Source organism: Eleginops maclovinus, chromosome 11, assembly GCF_036324505.1.
Source record: "Eleginops maclovinus isolate JMC-PN-2008 ecotype Puerto Natales chromosome 11, JC_Emac_rtc_rv5, whole genome shotgun sequence".
NCBI lineage: Eukaryota > Metazoa > Chordata > Actinopteri > Perciformes > Eleginopidae > Eleginops > Eleginops maclovinus.
Window position 1 is genome coordinate 1,524,334 of NC_086359.1, and position 21,655 is coordinate 1,545,988.

The 21,655-nt window shown below is 42.6% G+C and overlaps 1 protein-coding gene across 2 annotated transcripts in view; it reads left to right on the plus strand.

Annotated features, from left to right (window-relative positions):
• The window catches only part of gria4b (glutamate receptor, ionotropic, AMPA 4b), a 100,765-nt gene that overhangs the window by 58,696 nt on the left and 20,414 nt on the right, over positions 1–21,655 (plus strand). For both annotated transcript variants that reach the window (XM_063894687.1, XM_063894688.1), the window contains exons 7-11: positions 644–811; positions 1,992–2,096; positions 4,760–4,870; positions 12,661–12,867; positions 16,179–16,552. In XM_063894687.1, coding sequence (XP_063750757.1) covers positions 644–811; positions 1,992–2,096; positions 4,760–4,870; positions 12,661–12,867; positions 16,179–16,552 — 965 coding nt within the window. The remainder of the gene's footprint in view (positions 1–643; positions 812–1,991; positions 2,097–4,759; positions 4,871–12,660; positions 12,868–16,178; positions 16,553–21,655) is intronic.

The following is a 21,655-nucleotide window of genomic DNA, read 5'->3' on the forward strand; positions in this document are numbered from 1 at the left end:
GTGTGTGTGTGTGTGTGTGTGTGTGTGTGTGTGTGTGTGTGTGGGGATAGAGAGCTGCAGAGAGCCCTAACGTCACAGTGAGCAGTGGGCTAATGAATAGGATCCACCCTGAGCTGGAGGCAAAGTTAATGAACTCCTGCTAGCCGGGATAATTAATGCCAGACTTCTTCTCGGTCTGGACAAAACACTTGCCTTTCTTCTCCACCTTCCTGCCTCTCTGGAGGTGAGCTGGGGGAAATACTGTACGTCTCGTGACAGGCAGAGTGACTCGTCTAGATGCAAATAATCAAGGTCAAAGATAAATTAGAGGAGATTGAACGTGGGGCGTTGGCCCTTCCCTTTTGCTACCTTTCCCCCCCCCTTTCCATTTCCAGAAAATAATGAGTGAAACTGCTGCTCCTCTGCAACACAATGCACTGCAGAGCTTTAAGGAGATCTGACCAGCAAGTATTGCAGAGCCTGTCCAGCTAAATCAACTTTTAATTGGACTGTAGTGTGTGTGTGTGTGTAGCGTGTGAGTGTGTGTGTGTGTGTGTGTGTGTGTGTGTGTGTGTGTGTGTGTGTGTGTGTCCCCTCCCCTCCCCTCCCTCCCCTCCCCCTGTTACAGTTCTTCTGTGATTATTTTCTCTTCTTTATTTCGCAGTACACGTCAGCGCTGACCTATGACGGGGTGATGGTGATGGCCGAGGCGTTCAGGAACCTCCGCCGGCAGAAGGTAGATATTTCCAGACGGGGGAATGCTGGCGACTGTCTCGCTAACCCCGCCGCCCCGTGGAACCAAGGCATCGATATGGAGCGTACCCTCAAACAGGTGAGAGAGAGAGAGACGAAAGGAAAGATTGACTCTTACACCTTGCGCTTTATCAAGACATATTTGCAGCACGTAATTAAATACCCCTAAAACAACAGACTGACTATATGCTGTCTGTTTAGCTCAACAATAAGTCCTTTAAGCCCAGATACTGTATATTATGAAGGTGATGTAAGGGGGAATTGTACTACACCTGGGCTTCTGGCTTTTTTCGTTGTTTTTAACATGGCGGATTTAAGCTCAGCTCTGATTTTTATTCACTAGTCCTTTGTTCCAAAAACAATTACCTGGTTCTGACACATCCAGTCATTGATGTGTTCAATGCACACACTCAGTGTTTGAACCGCACCATCGCCCCCTGGTGAAATGGTTATGAACATTTGTGTGTCGTCTGCATAGCTATGGTAACCTATCGTGCTGTTTTTCATTATCTGGGCCAACATGTAGAGGTTCAAGAGAAGAGGCCCCAGGATGGAGCCTTGAGGAACCCCACATGTCATAATGGTCAACTCAGATGTGTAGTTACTTATAGAAACTCCGCTTTTCCTGTCCTTTAAGTCCAATTCAAACCAATTTAAAACTCTGCCAGTGAGTCCCACCCAGTCGATATAGTAATATGTTGTGGTCAACAGATCAAATCTATATTTCTTTATCAACAGCGTCTTCCTTTATTTACATAACAACATATTTTAAGCCCGACCAAGATGTTTCTCTAATTGACTTTACTACAATTAACACCGTAATCCAGAAGAAAATCTATGATTGAGGATGCAGTTATTACAGCCTGGTCCATACACCTAAATTGCATTGTCAATAATGCATTAAAGGCACAATTATTTCGTCCTGGAACATTTGATTGCCCATGTTTTTTGAGCATGGAGCAACACGTGATTATCTGTGTACATCGGATGCGTCAAGCCCAAAATTGAGTGTAGTTTACCTGCGTTTTTGCCCAATACAGAATCACTGTAGTTCTGTCTGTTGCTGTGAAATACACTTGACCTTTTTGTAGTTTTAAATATCGATCATATCAATGTTTCCTGTTCTCTGTTTACTTGCACTGAATGTTTTCTACCTTTGTGCTGCAGTTATTCCGTCAACCTTTCTGTGCGGAAAATGATTGCTGTGGGATGCTGTTCATCTCGTCACCCTGTGTTTGTTATTCCTGTGCTGTCCTCAGGTCCGGCTGCAGGGATTAACAGGTAATGTCCAGTTTGACCACTATGGCCGCAGGGTCAACTACACAATGGACGTGTTTGAACTGAAGAATAATGGACCCCGACGGGTAAAGTACCACACCACACTGCCTACATTTGTGATATGGATTTATATGTGCCCATCTGTATATTTTAGCATACGCAATATATATTCCTTTTGCTGTCACGTGAAGAGTCTGCAGGCTGCGACGACTGAATATATATTGTGACATTTTCCATTATCATAAGTAGGATGTAAAAAAAAAAAGCTCTTGGTGTGACAGGATGGATGTCTGTCGGCGAAATTCAGCTGAAAATGGGAGAGAGAGAGAGAGAGTGAGAGAGAGAGAGATGGCGAGAGGATGAAATGAAATAGAGAGCAATCAAGGTGGGGGGTGGAGGGAGGGAGGAAGCAGACAGGAGGAACCATCAATCAAGAGCTGCTTTGGCCTGTCTTTGCACACCGAGGGTCCTGTCAGGACACAGTGTGTGTGTGTGTGTGTGTGTGTGTGTTCCCATATTTTCCATGTTCCTCAATCATCCCAATGCCCCTGCACACAGGAGGCATAAGCCAATCACAGCTCTCTGTTCGCTGACTTATAGAGGCCTGTAGTTGCTGTCAAAGCTATTTGTCTATTGAGAGATGAATCACTTTGACACTGTGTTGGTTAATAGAGTGGTGCAGGAATGAGTCCTAAAACTCGGAATAGAGTCAGCATTTTAGCACTTCCTCTTAGCTCGTCTGGAAGTCGATGTGTTTTTGATTGTTAGCCTGGAATAAGGTCTGTGGTTAAAATTGTCAAGACAACCAACATTAGCCTCCTTTAGCTTAGCAGTGGTGACGTGAAGTCATGTGACCGTGCTGTAGTTCTTTTATAGCCCAACATTAGCCACCTTTAGCTTAGCGGTGGTGACGTGAAGTCATGCGACCGTGCTGTAGTTCCTTTATAGCCCAACATTAGCCACCTTTAGCTTAGCGGTGGTGACGTGAAGTCATGTGACCGTGCTGTAGTTCCTTTATAGCCCAACATTAGCCTCCTTTAGCTTAGCGGTAGTGACGTGAAGTCATGTGACCGTGCTGTAGTTCCTTTATAGCCCAACATTAGCCACCTTTAGCTTAGCGGTGGTGACGTGAAGTCATGTGACCGTGCTGTAGTTCCTCTATAGCCCAACATTAGCCTCCTTTAGCTTAGCGGTGGTGACGTGAAGTCATGTGACCGTGCTGTAGTTCCTCTATAGCCCAACATTAGCCTCCTTTAGCTTAGCGGTGGTGACGTGAAGTCATGTGACCGTGCTGTAGTTCCTTTATAGCCCAACATTAGCCTCCTTTAGCTTAGCGGTGGTGACGTGAAGTCATGTGACCGTGCTGTAGTTCCTTTATAGCCCAACATTAGCCTCCTTTAGCTTAGCGGTGGTGACGTGAAGTCATGTGACCGTGCTGTAGTTCCTCTACAGCCTTACGTTAGCTTTTTTACTCCCACATTTTGAAGAGGTGTTAATATGTGGAGATTATCCTTTAAATATCATAATTGTTGAGAATATTTTCAGCATAATCCAAAAGACAATGGAAAAATCCCATTGTCTTTTTGTCGAGGGAACCAGAGAGATACTAACTTCTCTACAAATACGTCATCCCTGCACCACTTTCTTAAAATTCAGATTTTGTAGTGCCATGTAGCTGCTCTCTAGAGATGGAGGATGCAAATGCTGTGACGACGACATATCATGTCTGTCAGTTCCAGTCGGTCAGTTTGACCCTGAAGGATTCCTGCAAGACTACCGATCTGTCAGGCAAACATGAAATGGCTTTCGGAGAAAAGAAGCATTGAGCTTCAAAATGGAACATTGCATGAGGACATGGGAACGAGTCAAAGTTAAGACTTATTGTTTTAAAGGTGAATCACAGCTTGATGAATGCATGCTTTGCAATTAGAAAAACAAGAGCATGAAAGCGCTTTTTTGGATTTGGAAACCGCAGTTTGAAAGAATAATATTGAGTCCACCTTCCTGCTGTGACCACGGTTTTTATGTGCAGTATTCGTTTGTTTTTTCCATACAATACAAAGACCTTCACTGAAGACAGAACTTACCCAAAACCACAGAACAAAACAATACAATTTAAAAAACTATGATCATTTCAGGGGAAGCTTTACCGGATGTTCTCCAAGTTTCCAAAAAAAAATCAGGCGATATTTTTGCTTCAATCATGCTAAAAAATCAGAAGGAAATAAATGTTATATTTTCCCAAGAAGTATTAATATTGATAAAGACTCATCAGAGAATTAAACCAATCATTTTTACTTTGATTGCAGTGAAAATATAAGACTGATGTTTGGAAGTCATTTCTCACTGAAAATACTTTTTCCTCACAAACGTCTTTTTCTTGAAATATAACAACTTTTGCACTTCTGCAGTAGAGAAATAAATAATTCAGGTGTCAGAGAAGCAACAGCAATAAGAGTGAAACAGAATAGAGCAGGTAAGAGTTCATACAGGGATAATACAAAAAAGGAAAGTGAGATACAAGACCATTTTGCACTTCGGCAATATTTAAATTACATATCAGCGTAGAGCTTTCCCTGCATGTTGTTTGGCTGTTACATCATAATCTGTGAAGCCAAGAGCTCCACTTCCTGTTCATACATTAGGGATTGCATCAAAGCAAGTTGTGCATGCAGCATTTAACAATATCTTAGCATGCACACATGAACAAACACGGACAAACACGATCTAACGCTTTGATTTCCTGCAGATCGGCTACTGGAACGATGCCGACAAGCTGGTTCTGATCCAGGACTCTCCGCTGCTCCCTAACGACACGTCCGGCATCGAGAACCGCACTGTTGTAGTGACCACTATCATGGTAAGAGACCGGCAAACTGAACAAAGTATATATATATAAAGAAAACCAATAGCAGACCCCTGGAACGTCCAAATTGACCAATCAGCATTGAGCGTTCAACTAAGCCGTGTAACAACACCTCGTAAATCTTATTTGTGAGAAATGCAGAGTCAGGATTTCAGTGGCTTTTCATCACACATCCTTCTTCATAAATCTTTATTTACAACCTGACATATTATGGTATTCACCTGCCTAATTACCCCAGTTTTTAACGAGGTACTTCACACGTAATAGTCTCTGTATTTTACACCTTTATTAAACCTGTAAAGAAACTCGAGTTCCTAGGTCATTCTTGTTTTTTAACACAGCATAAAAACAAAACTGCTCTGGGATTAAAGGCATGTTTCCTGTTTGGATTTACTTATACTGCCTGTAGAGAAATGAGTTTGTATTCTGGGAAAAGTTCATCGTATATCCGACCAATTTTAAATCTAAACAGTCAAATATTTTTGGGTTACCGGCCTTCAACTGGGAGCAATCCTCCAATTATCCACCGATAGTAGCCCGGACATACCAAAATTCAAGAGCAGCTCCAGGATTTGTGTTTCGGTTATCACACATAACTCCTTGAACATCACATTGATTATATCCTTTTATAGGAAAAATGCAAACTGTGGACTGATGAAGTTCAGACAGATTCCGCCTCCCCCCCGAAGTCCCTTGTGTGAGTGCTATGACTGACACATCCTCAGGGACTAAACCTACTTTGTTACAACATAATCAGTGAAGAGACTCTTAAAGAAATGGGCTTTTCTTGTTATTACCTCACAAGAATAAACTACCGTCACTTACATTCTCTTTTATCGCACCATAAACATCTCGCTGAGCAGTCAAACAGCTGCCGTTACTGAAGTTTTTAGTCCCTATAGCACGGATAAAAGACCTCATAAAACACAGCTTCAGAATCAAAGCGTTTCTTTACACATGACAGGGAATTAATGGTATTTGCATGGCATGTCAGGCTGTAGCAGTGACTCTGACATGCAGGAAAACAGGCAGATCTTTGAGCTGATTGCAGGAGGGAAGAGGTGAAAATGGAGAGTCACAGCTCAGAAACAATCCTCCCTCTTTTCAGCCCCTGATGAGGAACCCCATTTTAAGAAACTGAGCCCCAGTTGGACGCAAGCAGGATTTGAAAAGCCCCCTTAATGGCAGTGACGGACACAACAACCCCTCACCCCCCGCCCGAGCCAAAATGAAAGACACTGGGCGAGAGGAGACACACTGCAACTATGTTAATGGAGAAAGTGAACGAGAAATGGAGCCACTCAGAGCCGTAATGGAGCCGCTCGAGAGGAAAATCAAATGCAAATGGAGGGGAGAAAGACATGGTCCTTTTTAAGGACGGCGCTCACGGATGGACACCCATCGAGACTCTCTAACAGCACAGTTCACTAAACAAGCTCCCCCTACACCTGTTTGTGTGTGTGTGTGTGTGTGTGTGTGTGTGTGTGTGTGTGTGTGTGTGTGTGTGTGTGTGTGTGTGTGTGTGTGTGTGTGTGTGTGTGTGTGTGTGTGTGTGTGTGTGTTCCCATATTTTCCATGTTCCTCAATCATCCCAATGCCCCTGCACACAGGAGGCATAGGCCAATCACAGCTCTCTGTTCGCTGACTTATAGCGGCCTGTAGTTGCTGTCAAAGCTCTTTGTCTATTGAGAGATGAATCACTTTGACACTGCATTGGTTAATAGAGTGGTGTGTGTCTTATATGAGGACACTTTTGGTGTAGCTGACTCTGCTATGTCAAAGTATCAAAATACAGAAGCTTATCGGCCGTTCTGACTCCATGCTAACGCTCATGACGACAGTTTGTAATAACTCTCACTGCCAGCAGGTAGAACCAGGCCTACAGTGTTTAAATTAATCAACACAAGCTCACCTAGAGACCAGATCAGTGTGCTATTTAGCTAGCAAACGTTTGCTATCTGTCTAACTAGTTCACTAGCTTATGTTAGCTATTAAAGTGGCTAGTAAATGTTGGCTACCTTATTTGCAAGCTAGCTTAAGTGTGCTATTTATTCAACAAGTTAGCTAGCATACGTTAGCAACCTATCCAAGAAGCTAGCTAGCCAATGTTAGCTAAAGTTAGTGACCTACACATGGAGAAATATTATTTATCACTTTATGGTAGTGCAGAATTGTCGATGTGATTTTATAAACCCACCAGCCGCTCCTCACAGCTCCAGACATCGCTTCAAATTCTCTTCTAATCACATATTGGTAACCTAATAAAGGTTGATTCAAAAGCTTATAATCAGTTTCCTTGGCACGTAATGTTTGATAAAGCTAGGGATGCTATGCAGAGTCATAGAAATTACACGTTAACCGGCTTTAGGCCTACCAACATGTTGCAGCAATGCGGAAGCGCCCTCCAGCAGCCAGGGGGAATTAAGTGAGGTGGTTAGCTAAGTCTAATAGACTTCCTGTCTGCTGTAAATCTGTCACGTTCTCTGACTACCTGCCCCAGCGTACAGTCCATTACACACTTCCTGTTAGCATTAAAACAGCTTAGAAAGACTGATGCTCTCATAATCATCCCTGTTCATATCCATCACGCTTTTAAGCAGCATGGCATCACAGTTCCATTACAGTCACGGCTGCCTTTTAGTGTTGGTGAGAGTCATGTTTGTTTAGGCTTAATGAAGTGCCCCGGTGGTATATTGCAGCAATCCTCCTTTCCGTGTTTTAGGAGAAGTTATATAGGAGCAGTTAGCAAGCCTTATCATAAAACCACTTTATCATCCGAGTGTGAAAGCTTTCCTCCAACTCAGAGTTTACACACATAAGCACAACACAACAATCAAGTACAGAAGTGAGACTAAAACGATCATCCTATCAACCATCATTAAGCCAAATGAGCAATTCCTTCAGAGTTGATAACACACTTCATTAATCATAATTCATAACAACTAAACTCTCTTTTAAGAAATGACCAAAACTTATATATTTATCTCTCATGAAAAAGAAATCAGAAACAATAAATAAATACACATTTAAATAATTCATTAAGAATCAAATACATGAATACATTTTAAATAATATATAAACTAATAATGAATGAATGAATACAAATTGGAAGAATTCCATTGATGTTTTTTGGAGGGAAACCTCGCGATGCTTACATCCAGGTCGCACTTCAAAAATACGTCATCACTGCACCACTCTGTTAAGTTGGTCCTGTGACCTGTGTGTGTGTGTGTGTGTGTGTGTGTGTGTGTGTGTGTGTGTGTGTGTGTGTGTGTGTGTGTGTGTGCCGTTAATGGCATGTTTAATTAGCCTCATTAGGCCGTGAGTGAAGCAGTGTGTTTGGGATTATTGAGCGGCTGTCAGTCCTCTCTTCTCGTGCCAGAAACACTGACAACATCTTTTTATCTGCTGCTGCTGCTGCTGTTGGCCCCCCCCCCCACCCCCCCGCCGTCATAAATCACATGTTCCCGCTCTGATATACATCCCAAAACATCTGCGAACATCAGCTTGTATATTAGGCATTGGTCAGTACAACTGTCATGGTTTTAGATAGCGTCTGTTGTGAGTTGGAGCCGTGTAAATAAAGATTCCATTAACTGGATTTCAGACGTTGTTTGTACAGGTTTGTAGTGATTTCTCAGACATGGTCCTGCTCCAAACCTGAAGACTTTAATTGTATTTTCTTATTTTTTGGGCAATTAAATAAATAAAGTTGCACATTTCATTGCACAATTTTACTTTAACTTCTTAAGTTTGTAAGAGTCTTTCTTTAGTTAATCCTATTATGGTTCAACTATTACTCGACCCTAACGCTGACCCTTTCCCCCTGGAGTTCATTAAGCATTTTAATTGATTTTAAAATACCAATCAAAGGCATCTTAACCTAATTGTAATTATATCTTTGCCCAAGGACCTCCACTGAGGTTTAACATGTGTCTTTAAACATGTTGATTGGGTTACAGTGTATGTTTTATGGTCAGAGTTTGCAATCAGTGTGGGAACGATTGACACTATGGTTAAACACGAGGGAAACGCAGAGAATGAGCTTTGCGAACATGCAGTTATTGCACGATGATTTGCTTCATACCACTCCTTTATACGTCAGTCTGTTTCACATAGATTTCAGAGAGTGAACGTCTTTTTTTCGTCCTAACGCTGCAGACCAGAGCCGTCATTGTGTTGAAGAGTAGCGTTCGGTTTTGCCACGGGCCGAGACGAGCATTAGCATTCTGTCTCTGCACCGAGGAGACTCTGGTTTACCTCGCTCCGGCCCGCGGCAATGTCAAGCAAACACAACTCGGGAATAAACTGCTCCTGCTTCAATATGCAACCTGCTGCCGTGCATGGCAAGGGTAATTTGTCTAGAGACGTGAACACAGAAGCGTGCAGCGGTTACTTTTACATCTAATGATCTATAACCTGCAGTGTGCAGCTAGGCCTGATTCAAGTGTTCAAGGGGCTTGTTTTTCTCTAACATTTACAGACTAAGATGGTGGTGGAAAATAAGTGGGAGGATTTGTAATCCAACTAAAATGTGCTGAGGATTTAAAGAGGGCATGTTCTGCTTCTGTTCATGTTGATGTTAGTATTTAGAGCCTCTACTGTGTCCTGTTTCCATGCTTTAAGGTTCGGAAAGCTCTGTTGTGATTGGCCTACAGCTTGGAGATGTCCCACCCCTTAGCCTTTCATGTACAATTTGTACTCTTTAAAGTAGAGACGCTACATACTGATATACACCTGAACATCAGCAGGAGAGGACTCTTTAAAGTAGAGACACTACATACTGATATACACCTGAACATCAGCAGGAGAGGACTCTTTAAAGTAGAGACACTACATACTGATATACACCTGAACATCAGCAGGAGAGGACTCTTTAAAGTAGAGACTCTACATACTGATATACACCTGAACATCAGCAGGAGAGGACTCTTTAAAGTAGAGACACTACATACTGATATACACCTGAACATCAGCAGGAGAGGACTCTTTAAAGTAGAGACTCTACATACTGATATACACCTGAACATCAGCAGGAGAGGACTCTTTAAAGTAGAGACTCTACATACTGATATACACCTGCACATCAGCAGGAGAGGACTCTTTAAAGTAGAGACTCTACATACTGATATACACCTGAACATCAGCAGGAGAGGACTCTTTAAAGTAGAGACACTACCTACTGATATACACCTGAACATCAGCAGGAGAGGACTCTTTAAAGTAGAGACACTACATACTGATATACACCTGAACATCAGCAGGAGAGGACTCTTTAAAGTAGAGACTCTACATACTGATATACACCTGAACATCAGCAGGAGAGGACTCTTTAAAGTAGAGACTCTACATACTGATATACACCTGCACATCAGCAGGAGAGGACTCTTTAAAGTAGAGACTCTACATACTGATATACACCTGAACATCAGCAGGAGAGGACTCTTTAAAGTAGAGACACTACCTACTGATATACACCTGAACATCAGCAGGAGAGGACTCTTTAAAGTAGAGACACTACATACTGATATACACCTGAACATCAGCAGGAGAGGACTCTTTAAAGTAGAGACTCTACATACTGATATACACCTGAACATCAGCAGGAGAGGACTCTTTAAAGTAGAGACGCTACATACTGATATACACCTGAACATCAGCAGGAGAGGACTCTTTAAAGTAGAGACTCTACATACTGATATACACCTGAACATCAGCAGGAGAGGACTCTTTAAAGTAGAGACTCTACATACTGATATACACCTGAACATCAGCAGGAGAGGACTCTTTAAAGTAGAGACGCTACATACTGATATACACCTGAACATCAGTAGGAGAGGACTCTTTAAAGTAGAGACACTACATACTGATACACACCTGAACATCAGCAGGAGAGGACTCTTTAAAGTAGAGACCCTACATACTGATATACACCTGAACATCAGCAGGAGAGGACTCTTTAAAGTAGAGACCCTACATACAGATATACACCTGAACATCAGCAGGAGAGGACTCTTTAAAGTAGAGACTCTACATACTGATATACACCTGAACATCAGCAGGAGAGGACTCTTTAAAGTAGAGACTCTACATACTGATATACACCTGAACATCAGCAGGAGAGGACTCTTTAAAGTAGAGACTCTACATACTGATATACACCTGAACATCAGCAGGAGAGGACTCTTTAAAGTAGAGACACTACATACTGATATACACCTGAACATCAGCAGGAGAGGACTCTTTAAAGTAGCAGTGCATGACGAAAGTATTGGATGGAGACATAAACATAGTGCAATGTTTATACTCCCATCATTCTTCTTGCAACTAATGATCTATAACCTGCAGTGGAGACACATGTGGCTTGTTTTAAGTCACTGGGTGTGACTGCAGCTCATTCCCTCCAGCTTTATGTCTGCCTCGTTTCTGCTGAGTCATACTTCCCTCCTCCTCTCCTTCCCGTCTGAGTGTGTCATGCCTCCACTCAACACTTCCTGCTCCGGTCTGCGTAAATTCAGCGTCAGGCTGTCGTTACGATTATACATGCATCCCCTGTCTCTGCTGCACTCTAAATGATCTCCCGGCAGTTTGGATTATCTCAGTTCAGATTCATTACATTTACAGCTGCACTATGCATGTTCTTACTTTGGTAGATTTAGATGGAAGTGGAAAGTTAGGTTTGTTGCAAAGGTGGGGAGTTTATTTAAAGGGGCCCTATAATGCTTTTTGGTTTTCCCTTTCCTGTAGTCAGTTGTATAGGTTTTAGTGCATGTAAATGGTCTGCAGAGGCTTAATTCCCTGTGTTTCCTCCAGAGGGAGTTTCTCCTGTCACAGAAGAGGCACAAAAAACGAATATCAACCCTGAAAATTAGCATAATTTAACGGTCCAGAAGTCAAATTCTTGTTCATTTTCTGCACAAAATATAAGGTAAAACATGCGTAACTGTCACGCTTAAGTAAACAGCACAAAGATCAACAACTATGAAAGCAAATATCAAAAAGACACAAGGTACAAAGTGAAGTTGCATCTCAATAAGCTTCAAATTCTCTGGTTTCCATTGTTCATGAATTTGGCTGCTTTGGCTCTGTCATTTGCTCCCGAAAACAAAGCTCACATCACAAAGGAGTCTCTCATAGCACCTGGTTTCTGATTATGTGGACTTGATTTTGGTGGGAAATGAGCCTTAGTCCAAATCACTGCAGCACATCAATCAGTGATGATGCCAAACTGCTGATTTCTTTGAGTATTTTTCAAAAAGGTATAATTCTGAACAGAACGCATGTACTTTGTGTTTATCCCTGAGGCTTAACAAACTGGAAACTTTCTCCATTATAAAACATTCAACGCCTACATTTCTTATATTAGTGTTTGGCCGAGCTGCTGCTGTTAGGCTTGTTATTGCACAATGACAAGGAGATAAAAACCATCTGCAAGAAAACCATAAACTGCATACTGGTGCAAACTATGGTGGGATGTCTACTACATTTGGCAAGGCTCATAATACTTCTGTACTTCAACTTAAGTTACCTTTCAATTCAGGACTTTTACTTGTAAGGGAGTACTTTAAGACTTTTGTATCTACTTTTACTTAAGTGAAGGATCCATGCACTTCTTCCACCAGGGCATACAAACACACTCTGCTCTCTACCACTCCTGGTGGTCAACTCCTCCACTGAGAACCATTAACTCGGCCCTGGTGGTGTTAATGTACTCCGTTTGTCACTCTGTTGTGTTGCTGTGTTTGTGTGTCTGTTTCGTCTGACGGCTGTGGTCCCCTGTGTAGGAGGGGCCCTACGTGATGCTGAAGAAGAACTGGGAGATGTACGAAGGGAACGACCAGTACGAGGGTTACTGCGTGGACCTGGCCTCGGAGATCGCCAAACACATTGGCATCAAGTACAAGATCTCCATCGTTCCCGACGGGAAGTACGGCGCCAGGGACCCGGAGACGAAGATCTGGAATGGGATGGTCGGGGAGCTGGTGTACGGGGTAAGAGCTTTGGTTTTTACAATTTGACCCCCTGTGGTGAACTGCAGAATACCGCCTTTACAGAAGGTAGTTCTGCACAGATGTCTCTGCACAAACAGCATGCCTTGATCTGCAGAGTTGGCCCCCGGTGTGTTGTTTACCGTGAGGATAATTAAAACCGTCTGAAATGAAACTGTAAACAGGCCAGTGTGGTCTCTGGTGGCTTTAAAGCTAGCAGGAATTAGTGGAGCATTAGAGCTGCCGAAGGAGGTAAGGGAGAAATGCGGATGTCTGGAGCTCGTTAAAGAAGAACCTCGATGGTGACCGTTCGATTGTTTTTACCGGTGAAGTTTCCTTTCTGACCCTGCAGTGCGATCGAAAAGCTTATATGCTGGGATTTTTATGGCCTTAAAAGACATCAAAGTGAGGGAAAGAGGAGAGTGTGTGTCCTTGAGCTACAGCAGGACAAAAGCTGGATCGGTATCCAATTTATTCTGTTTGTGTTAGCTATTCTGTACATACTCTGCCCCCTTCTCTTTATTGTAGTTTTAACCATGTGTTGATATCACAATGTGGGATCAGAAACTCAGTTTGATTCAAATACAGCACCATCGAAAGTCAAAGGCACGACTTCCTGTTGGTTTAACAGTCTCACTCCAATAGATTGCCGTCTCCATGTGTTACATACACCCACCAAACCTCAGACATGTAGGACAGTTGTACACATAGGGGCTTCCTTCTGTTGCACATTTTCACCATGTTTTCATGCCAAATAAAATGTGCGTTTAGGAGCAATTTTAGACATTCAAAACATCCCAACAACCTGCGATAGTGCCGTCACCTAATTAAAACCATGTTCAATTAGTAAAAGCCCACCTATAGGACAAAAGTTGTCAACCCTTTATCCAGTTGAAGTTTGCAGCCAAAGCCCCATTCATTTCAGACCTCCGTTTTCTAGTCCTGTTCTGGCCGGCTCGTCTGTGGCTCTGCAGTGAGTCACAGTGGAGTCGACTGCGGCGAGACGCTGCTCGGGAAGTGTCAGGGTTGATCAAGCAGTACAGCGCACTGTTGGTGTAAAAGGCTAACCAGGTTGGTCCAAAGCATGGGAATAAAAAGTGCAGCTGTGTTATCGTGTCCCTAACAAGCTCTGTGAGCGAAACACCTCCTGTCTTTACGCTTCGCTGTGAACGGGAGACATGATTTATGAAATATAAAGGTGCCTTCCCACTGTACGTGACGAGACTGCAGACAGCATTACCAATTGGTTGTGTACAGGAAGCTGCACAAAGCATGCTGGGATACCTGCGATGCGATACAACATGGCCATTAAAGTGCTCATATCGAGACAGCAAAGCCATACTAAAACCCCTGTGAGCATGAAGCTCCTTTCTCTGTCAGAAAGGCGATGCTTAGAGCGTTTCAGCAACAAAGAGCTCCCAGTGGTTCCACGGCCAAAACCAGTTTGCAAACTGTTTTTTTCCCCACTGCAGCGACTAGCAACAGTCCGCCTTTACTGATGTTATTTACGCTGGCGTTGCTGAGAAATTCTGCGACATAAACAGCGTGACGTGGCTCCTGAAGGGCTCTGGCTGGTGCAAAGGCAAAGTGGTTTTAGAGTTGGTTCCACATTGCAAAACAATCTAGTACCAGCACCAAACGCATTCCTGTAGAAGAGGGTTAGAAGACAGCCATATCTTGTCACGTATCAATCAACCCTAAACTCCAGTGAAAGGCTCTCACAACAATAGTTACACGTTATATACTGTACAGTATGTGTGTGTGTGTGTGTTTGTGTGTGTGAGAATATATGCTGTGCACTAGTGTGTGTTTTCAGTATCGCACCAGGTGTGTGTGTGGGGCAGTTTGTCCTACAGTGTTCATGGGAAGAACATGGAGGCTGTCAGCACTTTCCCCTCTGAGACTTTTCTTATTCCGTCTATTCATTTCTTCCTGGCTACAAAAAAACAAACACACACAAAAGCCCTTCCTTCTTTTAACCTGCCATGATTTTTAGCACGCACTAAATACCCCCAGGCTGTCATCTTAGTGCATTTTGCTGAAGATGAAAGAACTCAAATCTCTTTCATTTCTCCCACCACCCCCACTCCCCTTGTTTTCTCCAGTCCTGCCTCCCTATAAATGTCAGATGGTCTTTATGAAACTCTAAATTCGTGCTGATATTAAGCCCTTTTGCTCCAGAGCCGGGAGGACAAGGTCACAAGTGATGCTAAGTCACTAACTATAATCTGGTTTGTGCACTTTTGCACAGCTGCAGACCTCAGGGGTGGCTCTATCCCATTTTTCCCTTCCTGTGCTGTAAGCATATTTTCTCCAACACATTATTTTATCCTCCCTGCTGATTCTCCCGGAGTTTCAGCTAAGCCTCTCAGCATTAGAGACAGAAAGTCTTTTTCAATGTCTTTTCTTTCCTAACTTGATCACTCCGAGATGTAAAGAGTGGTGCAGTGATGACGCATTTTTGCAGGCTGACCCTGAAGATAGCAGCTCCCTGTTTCCCTGCACAAAAAAGCCAATGGGATTTCTCCATTGGCTTTTGGATTATTGCAGGAAAGCTATGTTGGGCTATAAAGGAACTACAGCACGGTCACATGACTTCACGTCACCACCGCTAAGCTAAAGGCGGCTAATGTTGGGCTATAAAGGAACTACAGCACGGTCACATGACTTCACGTCACCCCCGCTAAGCTAAAGGCGGCTAATGTTGGGCTATAAAGGAACTACAGCACGGTCACATGACTTCACGTCACCCCCGCTAAGCTAAAGGCGGCTAATGTTGGGCTATAAAGGAACTACAGCACGGTCACATGACTTCACGTCACCCCCGCTAAGCTAAAGGAGGCTAATGTTGGGCTATAAAGGAACTACAGCACGGTCACATGACTTCACTTCACCACTGCTAAGCTAAATGTGGCTAATGTTGGGCGTGAGGATGTTAAGTCGTCTCGTTTAGAAAAAGAAAAAGCTGTAATTGTTGCCGTTTTGTTTTCTGGCTCTCAACCTCCGCTGTGTCAGTTCATTGACTAAGTGATGTTTGATTGTAGCTCAGAGAGATGAGCCATCGTTTGCATTCGTTTATCTGTAATGCTTTAGGATTCAGAGTTGATCTCATGTGTAGTGTCTCCAAAGATCCAAATGATATACTAATAAACATTTCTCGATTTCTTAGAAAACATTGTGGAACTACAACGAGGGATTTGGAACATTCTTCATGCAGATTAACCAAAGTCATCAAATAACCTCCTTTCCTGTCACAGTACTGATTTAGAATTCCTACCAATGAAGCGTTTTCTGATTCTGAATTTCCTCCCCAGAAAGCGGAAATCGCTGTGGCCCCTTTGACAATCACGTTGGTCCGGGAGGAGGTGATCGACTTCTCAAAGCCCTTCATGTCGTTGGGTATTTCCATCATGATCAAGAAGCCCCAAAAATCAAAACCGGGGGTGTTCTCCTTCCTGGACCCGTTGGCCTACGAGATCTGGATGTGCATCGTGTTCGCCTATATCGGCGTTAGCGTGGTGCTCTTCCTGGTCAGCCGCTTCAGCCCGTACGAATGGCACACCGAGGAGCCCGAGGAGGGCACCGACGGTCCGCCAAGCGATCAGCCCCCCAATGAGTTTGGCATCTTCAACTCCCTCTGGTTCTCCCTGGGCGCCTTCATGCAGCAGGGCTGTGACATCTCCCCCAGGTAGGACGCTCTTTTATCAGGTTTTAGCATAAAATCCGTGCACAGAGAGAGGCAATAAATGCACCAAACACAATATTCCTATAGTGATAGTCTTTGGCCCGTGTCCATGTAGCGTCTTTTTCTGGCAGGAAGGTTCTCCTCCCAGCATTTCATTAGAAACTCCTATTTTAAAGAGGCCCTATTAGGGTTTTGGGGGGTTTCCCTTTCCTGTAGTGTGTGTATGTGCATGTAAATGGTCTGCAAAGGCTAAAATCCCTGTGTTCCCTCCACTAGGGATCACCTTGGAACACTTGTACTGCTATTGGCTAGCACTCCAGCACATTTTACGTGATAGGCTAAGGGGCGGGACATTTCTAAGCGGCTGACCACTCACAACAGAGCCGGCCAGCTAACCAATCAGAGCCGACTGGAACACGCCATGTGGACACGGACCCTTAAATATCCTTAAAGCTTGCAAGCATGGCTTCTTCTTACAAGTGAGCACGCTACAGTAACACACCTTTCAACGTGGTACGATAAAACAACAAAACATCACACACACACCTCACAGAGACACCGGTGTAAAAGGGTCCGTTGGTTTTCTCTTTCCGTGGACTTTCATGTTGAATCCCATACGGTAAAACATCTGTTATCAATAGCCACAGTACTCCAGGATTACATGTCTTTAAAGGTACATTTTAGAAACCTTTAAAACCACAGTTTCCATTGTCAAAGCATTTAATCCCAACAGTCTCTGGATGTTTGCATCAAAGTGTACTGCCCGGTCCTCAGGCTGGGGACACATTACACGACTTCTAGGCCAGTTATAATCAATATGTGTTGCACGTTCGTTTGTCTAGAAACTCAAATCCCTCGTCCGCCAGTCCTGTCGGGAAGTGTATCATTATTTAAAACCAATCAAATGTGTGATGGACACATCTCGACAGCCTCCAGTGACAGAGAGAAGATCAGTATGCTGTTCACTTTCGACTCTTACTCAAATATCTGTGCAACAGGAGAGGATCTGATCTTATAAGGGGGTTCATTCTTAGATATGTTCACGCTCTATGTAATGTGGCCCTAGCTTGATTCACAATGGATGTAATATTGAAGCTGCAGCTCTCATCATAAAGCATGGCAATACTTCACAGACATGGATTTAAACTACAACATCAGTCTTTATGCTAAGCTAAGCTAAGGTAAACACATTGCATGTCCAGCTTCTCTTTAACCTATGAGTGCACACATGACTACAGTTTGCTTATTTCTCCTAACTCTACCAAACTGTTATTAGTTCTTGGGCATATTGAATATATAAGGTTTATCTGCCGTGTTGTACGTCATCTTAACATAACTTAATTGTATCTTATCCCTTATATATAGAGTGGTGCAGTGATGATGGATTGTTGTAGGTCTGGAAGTTAGTATCTCCCTGGACAAAAAGCCAATAGGATTTCTCCATTATTTCCGGGTTGTTGGACTCATTCCTGCAGCACTCTATAAAGTACTGTATCCGTGGTGATGTGCATGGGAACTGTAGTCAAGAAGCATCACATAGAGGAGTAAAACATCACGTTTTGTCTTTCCCACAGTGTCCGCTGCTCATGCTGTGTGTGTCCAGTTGTTTTGGTGTGTGTTATAGAGTGTGTTAGTATTGATCTCCTGTCTCTTCCTCTCACCGCTCAGCAGCCATATTGTTCTCCACTGTCTGACTCTGTTGTCTGCTTGTTGGGGAATTAGCTCGTCTCTGTCAGTTGTGTGTTTTCTCACTTCATGTGTGTGTGTGTGTGTGTGTCTGAGCTGTAGTTACATTAGTGACCATTAGCTTCCAGCTCCACAGTGTGAAGCGGTGTTATTCATTGAGAACATACTGTCGCCGTGTCTGTAGCTTCTCCTCCCTTTGCACAAGTTACAAGAACCCTTTGGGAAAATGACCTTAAAGGTACTAAAGTAGGGCCTTTTGCAATCAATGGGCTAAATACATGTTCTCAAGGTAAATACTGGAGGTAGTTGCACTTGATTTGCATTTTTAAACCTCTTATCATAATCAAAATACTTTATTTATCCCGAGAGAAATTGGATTTCAAGAATAAATTGATACAGAAAAAAGTAAGTAAGAAATTAAATAGAACTCAAATATTTAAACAAACAAAAACATTAAATCAATATTGTGTTTTTGACTGACTGGCAGCTACTAGCAAACTTTCCAAAATACAAAATGTGATGTTATTATTAATTGATTCATAATTAAATAGTCAAGATCATTTATTCAATTAGTTAATTGGATGTGCTGCAGTTTCCCCTCTACTCATTGGAATACTGTATTTGCATTTATTATTTATATCTTGTAATTGACTTTCACATTTTGTAATGCTTCATACCTCTCCTTCAATAAATCCCAGAGAGAAATATTGTTATTTTTCAGCGCAGTATATTTATTTAACAGTTAGTTCCCCTTCCAATTAAGGTGTTTGCGTACAAAGCCCTATTTTATGAACATTATACAAATAAAGCTGAAATGGTTAATCAATTCATCAATTAGCTGATTAGCCAACAGTAAATTATCAAATCATTTTAAAATCTTTTAGAGTTTTTAGCATTTAGCCCTTTTAGCACATTTTCCACATAAAATACGTTAGTAGAAGTAATATTTTGTGGAGCTTTTAATACTTTTAGGCCTTTTTATTATACGGTTAGGATCTGAATCCTCTGCTTATAAGCACTGAATACTTTGGTGTCCAAAAAATAGTGAATTCTCCAGCTTTTTAGGAGCTTGTTGTCTTTGTTTTTCCAAGAATCAAAGCTTCCCGTCATCACATCTTCATCGTCTGTTACAGTGAATCCTAAACTCTGTTAAAGCCTGTAACGGTTTCTCATTTCCTGTGAAGCCTCTCCCATCTGTTTGAATGGCTTTGTCAGGCTTACAGTTCGGGCTCACGGATCGTCGGGGTTATTTTAAGAAACTGCAGTAAAACGGCTCCTATGGTTATCTTAAGTCTCTCATATAGAACGTCTGTTATCTGCTTTAAGCCCGTATGGATCCAGTAGAGTTGGTAAGGTTATTTAAGCGATGAAAGATGGACCAAACCAAGTCTATATCTTCCAGCCTCCCCCCCCCCACACCCCCCAAAACCAGTGGAGAAGATGGAGGATCCGGCGGTTCATTATAGCCTGTCCTCACGTAAGCAGCGGTGTAAAGTAACTAAGTACATTTACTCAAATACTTAGAGGTACTTATACTTTACCTGAGTATTTCCATGTTATGCTACTGTGTACTTCTGCTCTACTACAGTTCAGAGGTGAATGGTGTACTTTTGCTCCTCTACATGTATTTAATCCCTTTAGTTACTTCACAGATCTGGATTAATGATGGTAAATATAATCCTTAAATCAGACTGTAGTTCACCTGCAGTAAATCCAGCAGCTACCCTGCAGTATACAAAGCCATTCAAACTAGCTGCACCTTTACCAGCTCTGAGAACACTTTAATGATCAATCATTATAAAACATATCAGAGATATTATTCTGAAATGGACCAATCAGACAATGACTACTTTTACTGTCACTACTTTAAGTACATTTAGAGGAGAGTACTTTCTACTTTCACTGGAGGAACATTTAGAATACTTTCACTGTGACAGAGTATTCCTACACTCTGGTACTTCTACTTTACTCAAGTACAAGACCTGAGTACTTCTACTTTACTCAAGTACAAGATCTGAGTACTTTTACTTTACTCAAGTACAGGACCTGAGTACTTCTACTTTACTCAAGTACAAGATCTGAGTACTTCTACTTTACTCAAGTACAAGATCTGAGTACTTCTACTTTACTCAAGTACAAGATCTGAGTACTTCTACTTTACTCAAGTACAAGATCTGAGTACTTCTACTTTACTCAAGTACAAGATCTGAGTACTTCTACTTTACTCAAGTACAAGATCTGAGTACTTCTACTTTACTCAAGAACAAGATCTGAGTACTTCTACTTTACTCAAGTACAAGATCTGAGTACTTCTACTTTACTCAAGTACAAGACCTGAGTACTTCTACTTTACTCAAGTACAAGATCTGAGTACTTCTACTTTACTCAAGTACAAGATCTGAGTACTTCTACTTTACTCAAGTACAAGATCTGAGTACTTCTACTTTTACTCAAGTACAAGACCTGAGTACTTCTACTTTTACTCAAGTACAAGATCTGAGTACTTCTACTTTTACTCAAGTACAAGACCTGAGTACTTCTACTTTTACTCAAGTACAAGATCTGAGTACTTCTACTTTACTCAAGTACAAGACCTGAGTACTTCTACTTTTGCTCAGGCCACCTCTGCAGCTACCTGTAGAGGAGACTGGATCACACTTTTTCTAAGACTTGCTTTGTTCACATGTGCAGCCCTCACCTCCACCCCTCCTCTGCCTGTGTACTGCAGATAAGGACTTTAGAGCAACAACGTCGGCATCAGAATGAAACATTTCAAACGTCTCGCTGCATTCCCTCCTGTCACCGCTAATCCCACGGGCTTCTCCCCTTCCATCAGCACTCAGCGGCGCTCCCTCTCCAGTTCAGCCTGACAGGGCAACATGCAAATCCCCTCACACAGCGGGGATTAGACGGCGAGGAGGGAGCGGCAAGGCCAGAGGTGAAGGGGACGAGTTGGGGACGAGGGCTGCAGTGTTTGATTGTGTGTCGAAGCTGCAAGCAGCACATTTTCTAAGGCCTTAAGGAGGGAAAATGTTCATGCAACAATAAAAGGGTTGCAAAGTACGTCACGCATAGAGTACAACTCAAATGAAGTTCAGACCTGCCTTGGTTTAGGCTTCGGTGCTTTGATAGTTGAATGTATTCTGAACTTCTGGGAGGAAAAGTGTTCATGGACCACAAAAAGGACTGCATTAGGACTTTGTGGGCTGAATGCATGTCATAACACTTTTGGCGGATGTGGAAACATCCTTTGGAAATGAATGAAGGTCCTGATTCGATGCTTTTGACCAAATTGTCCTTCTTCACATTGTTAGATGCAAAGATTCATTTGGAAACAAAAGAGACTTGAATAGCAGGCTTGAACCTTAGAAAATCCAGCTGTAGAGATTAGCACGTGTCATGTCATTTGTGGAAACCCCT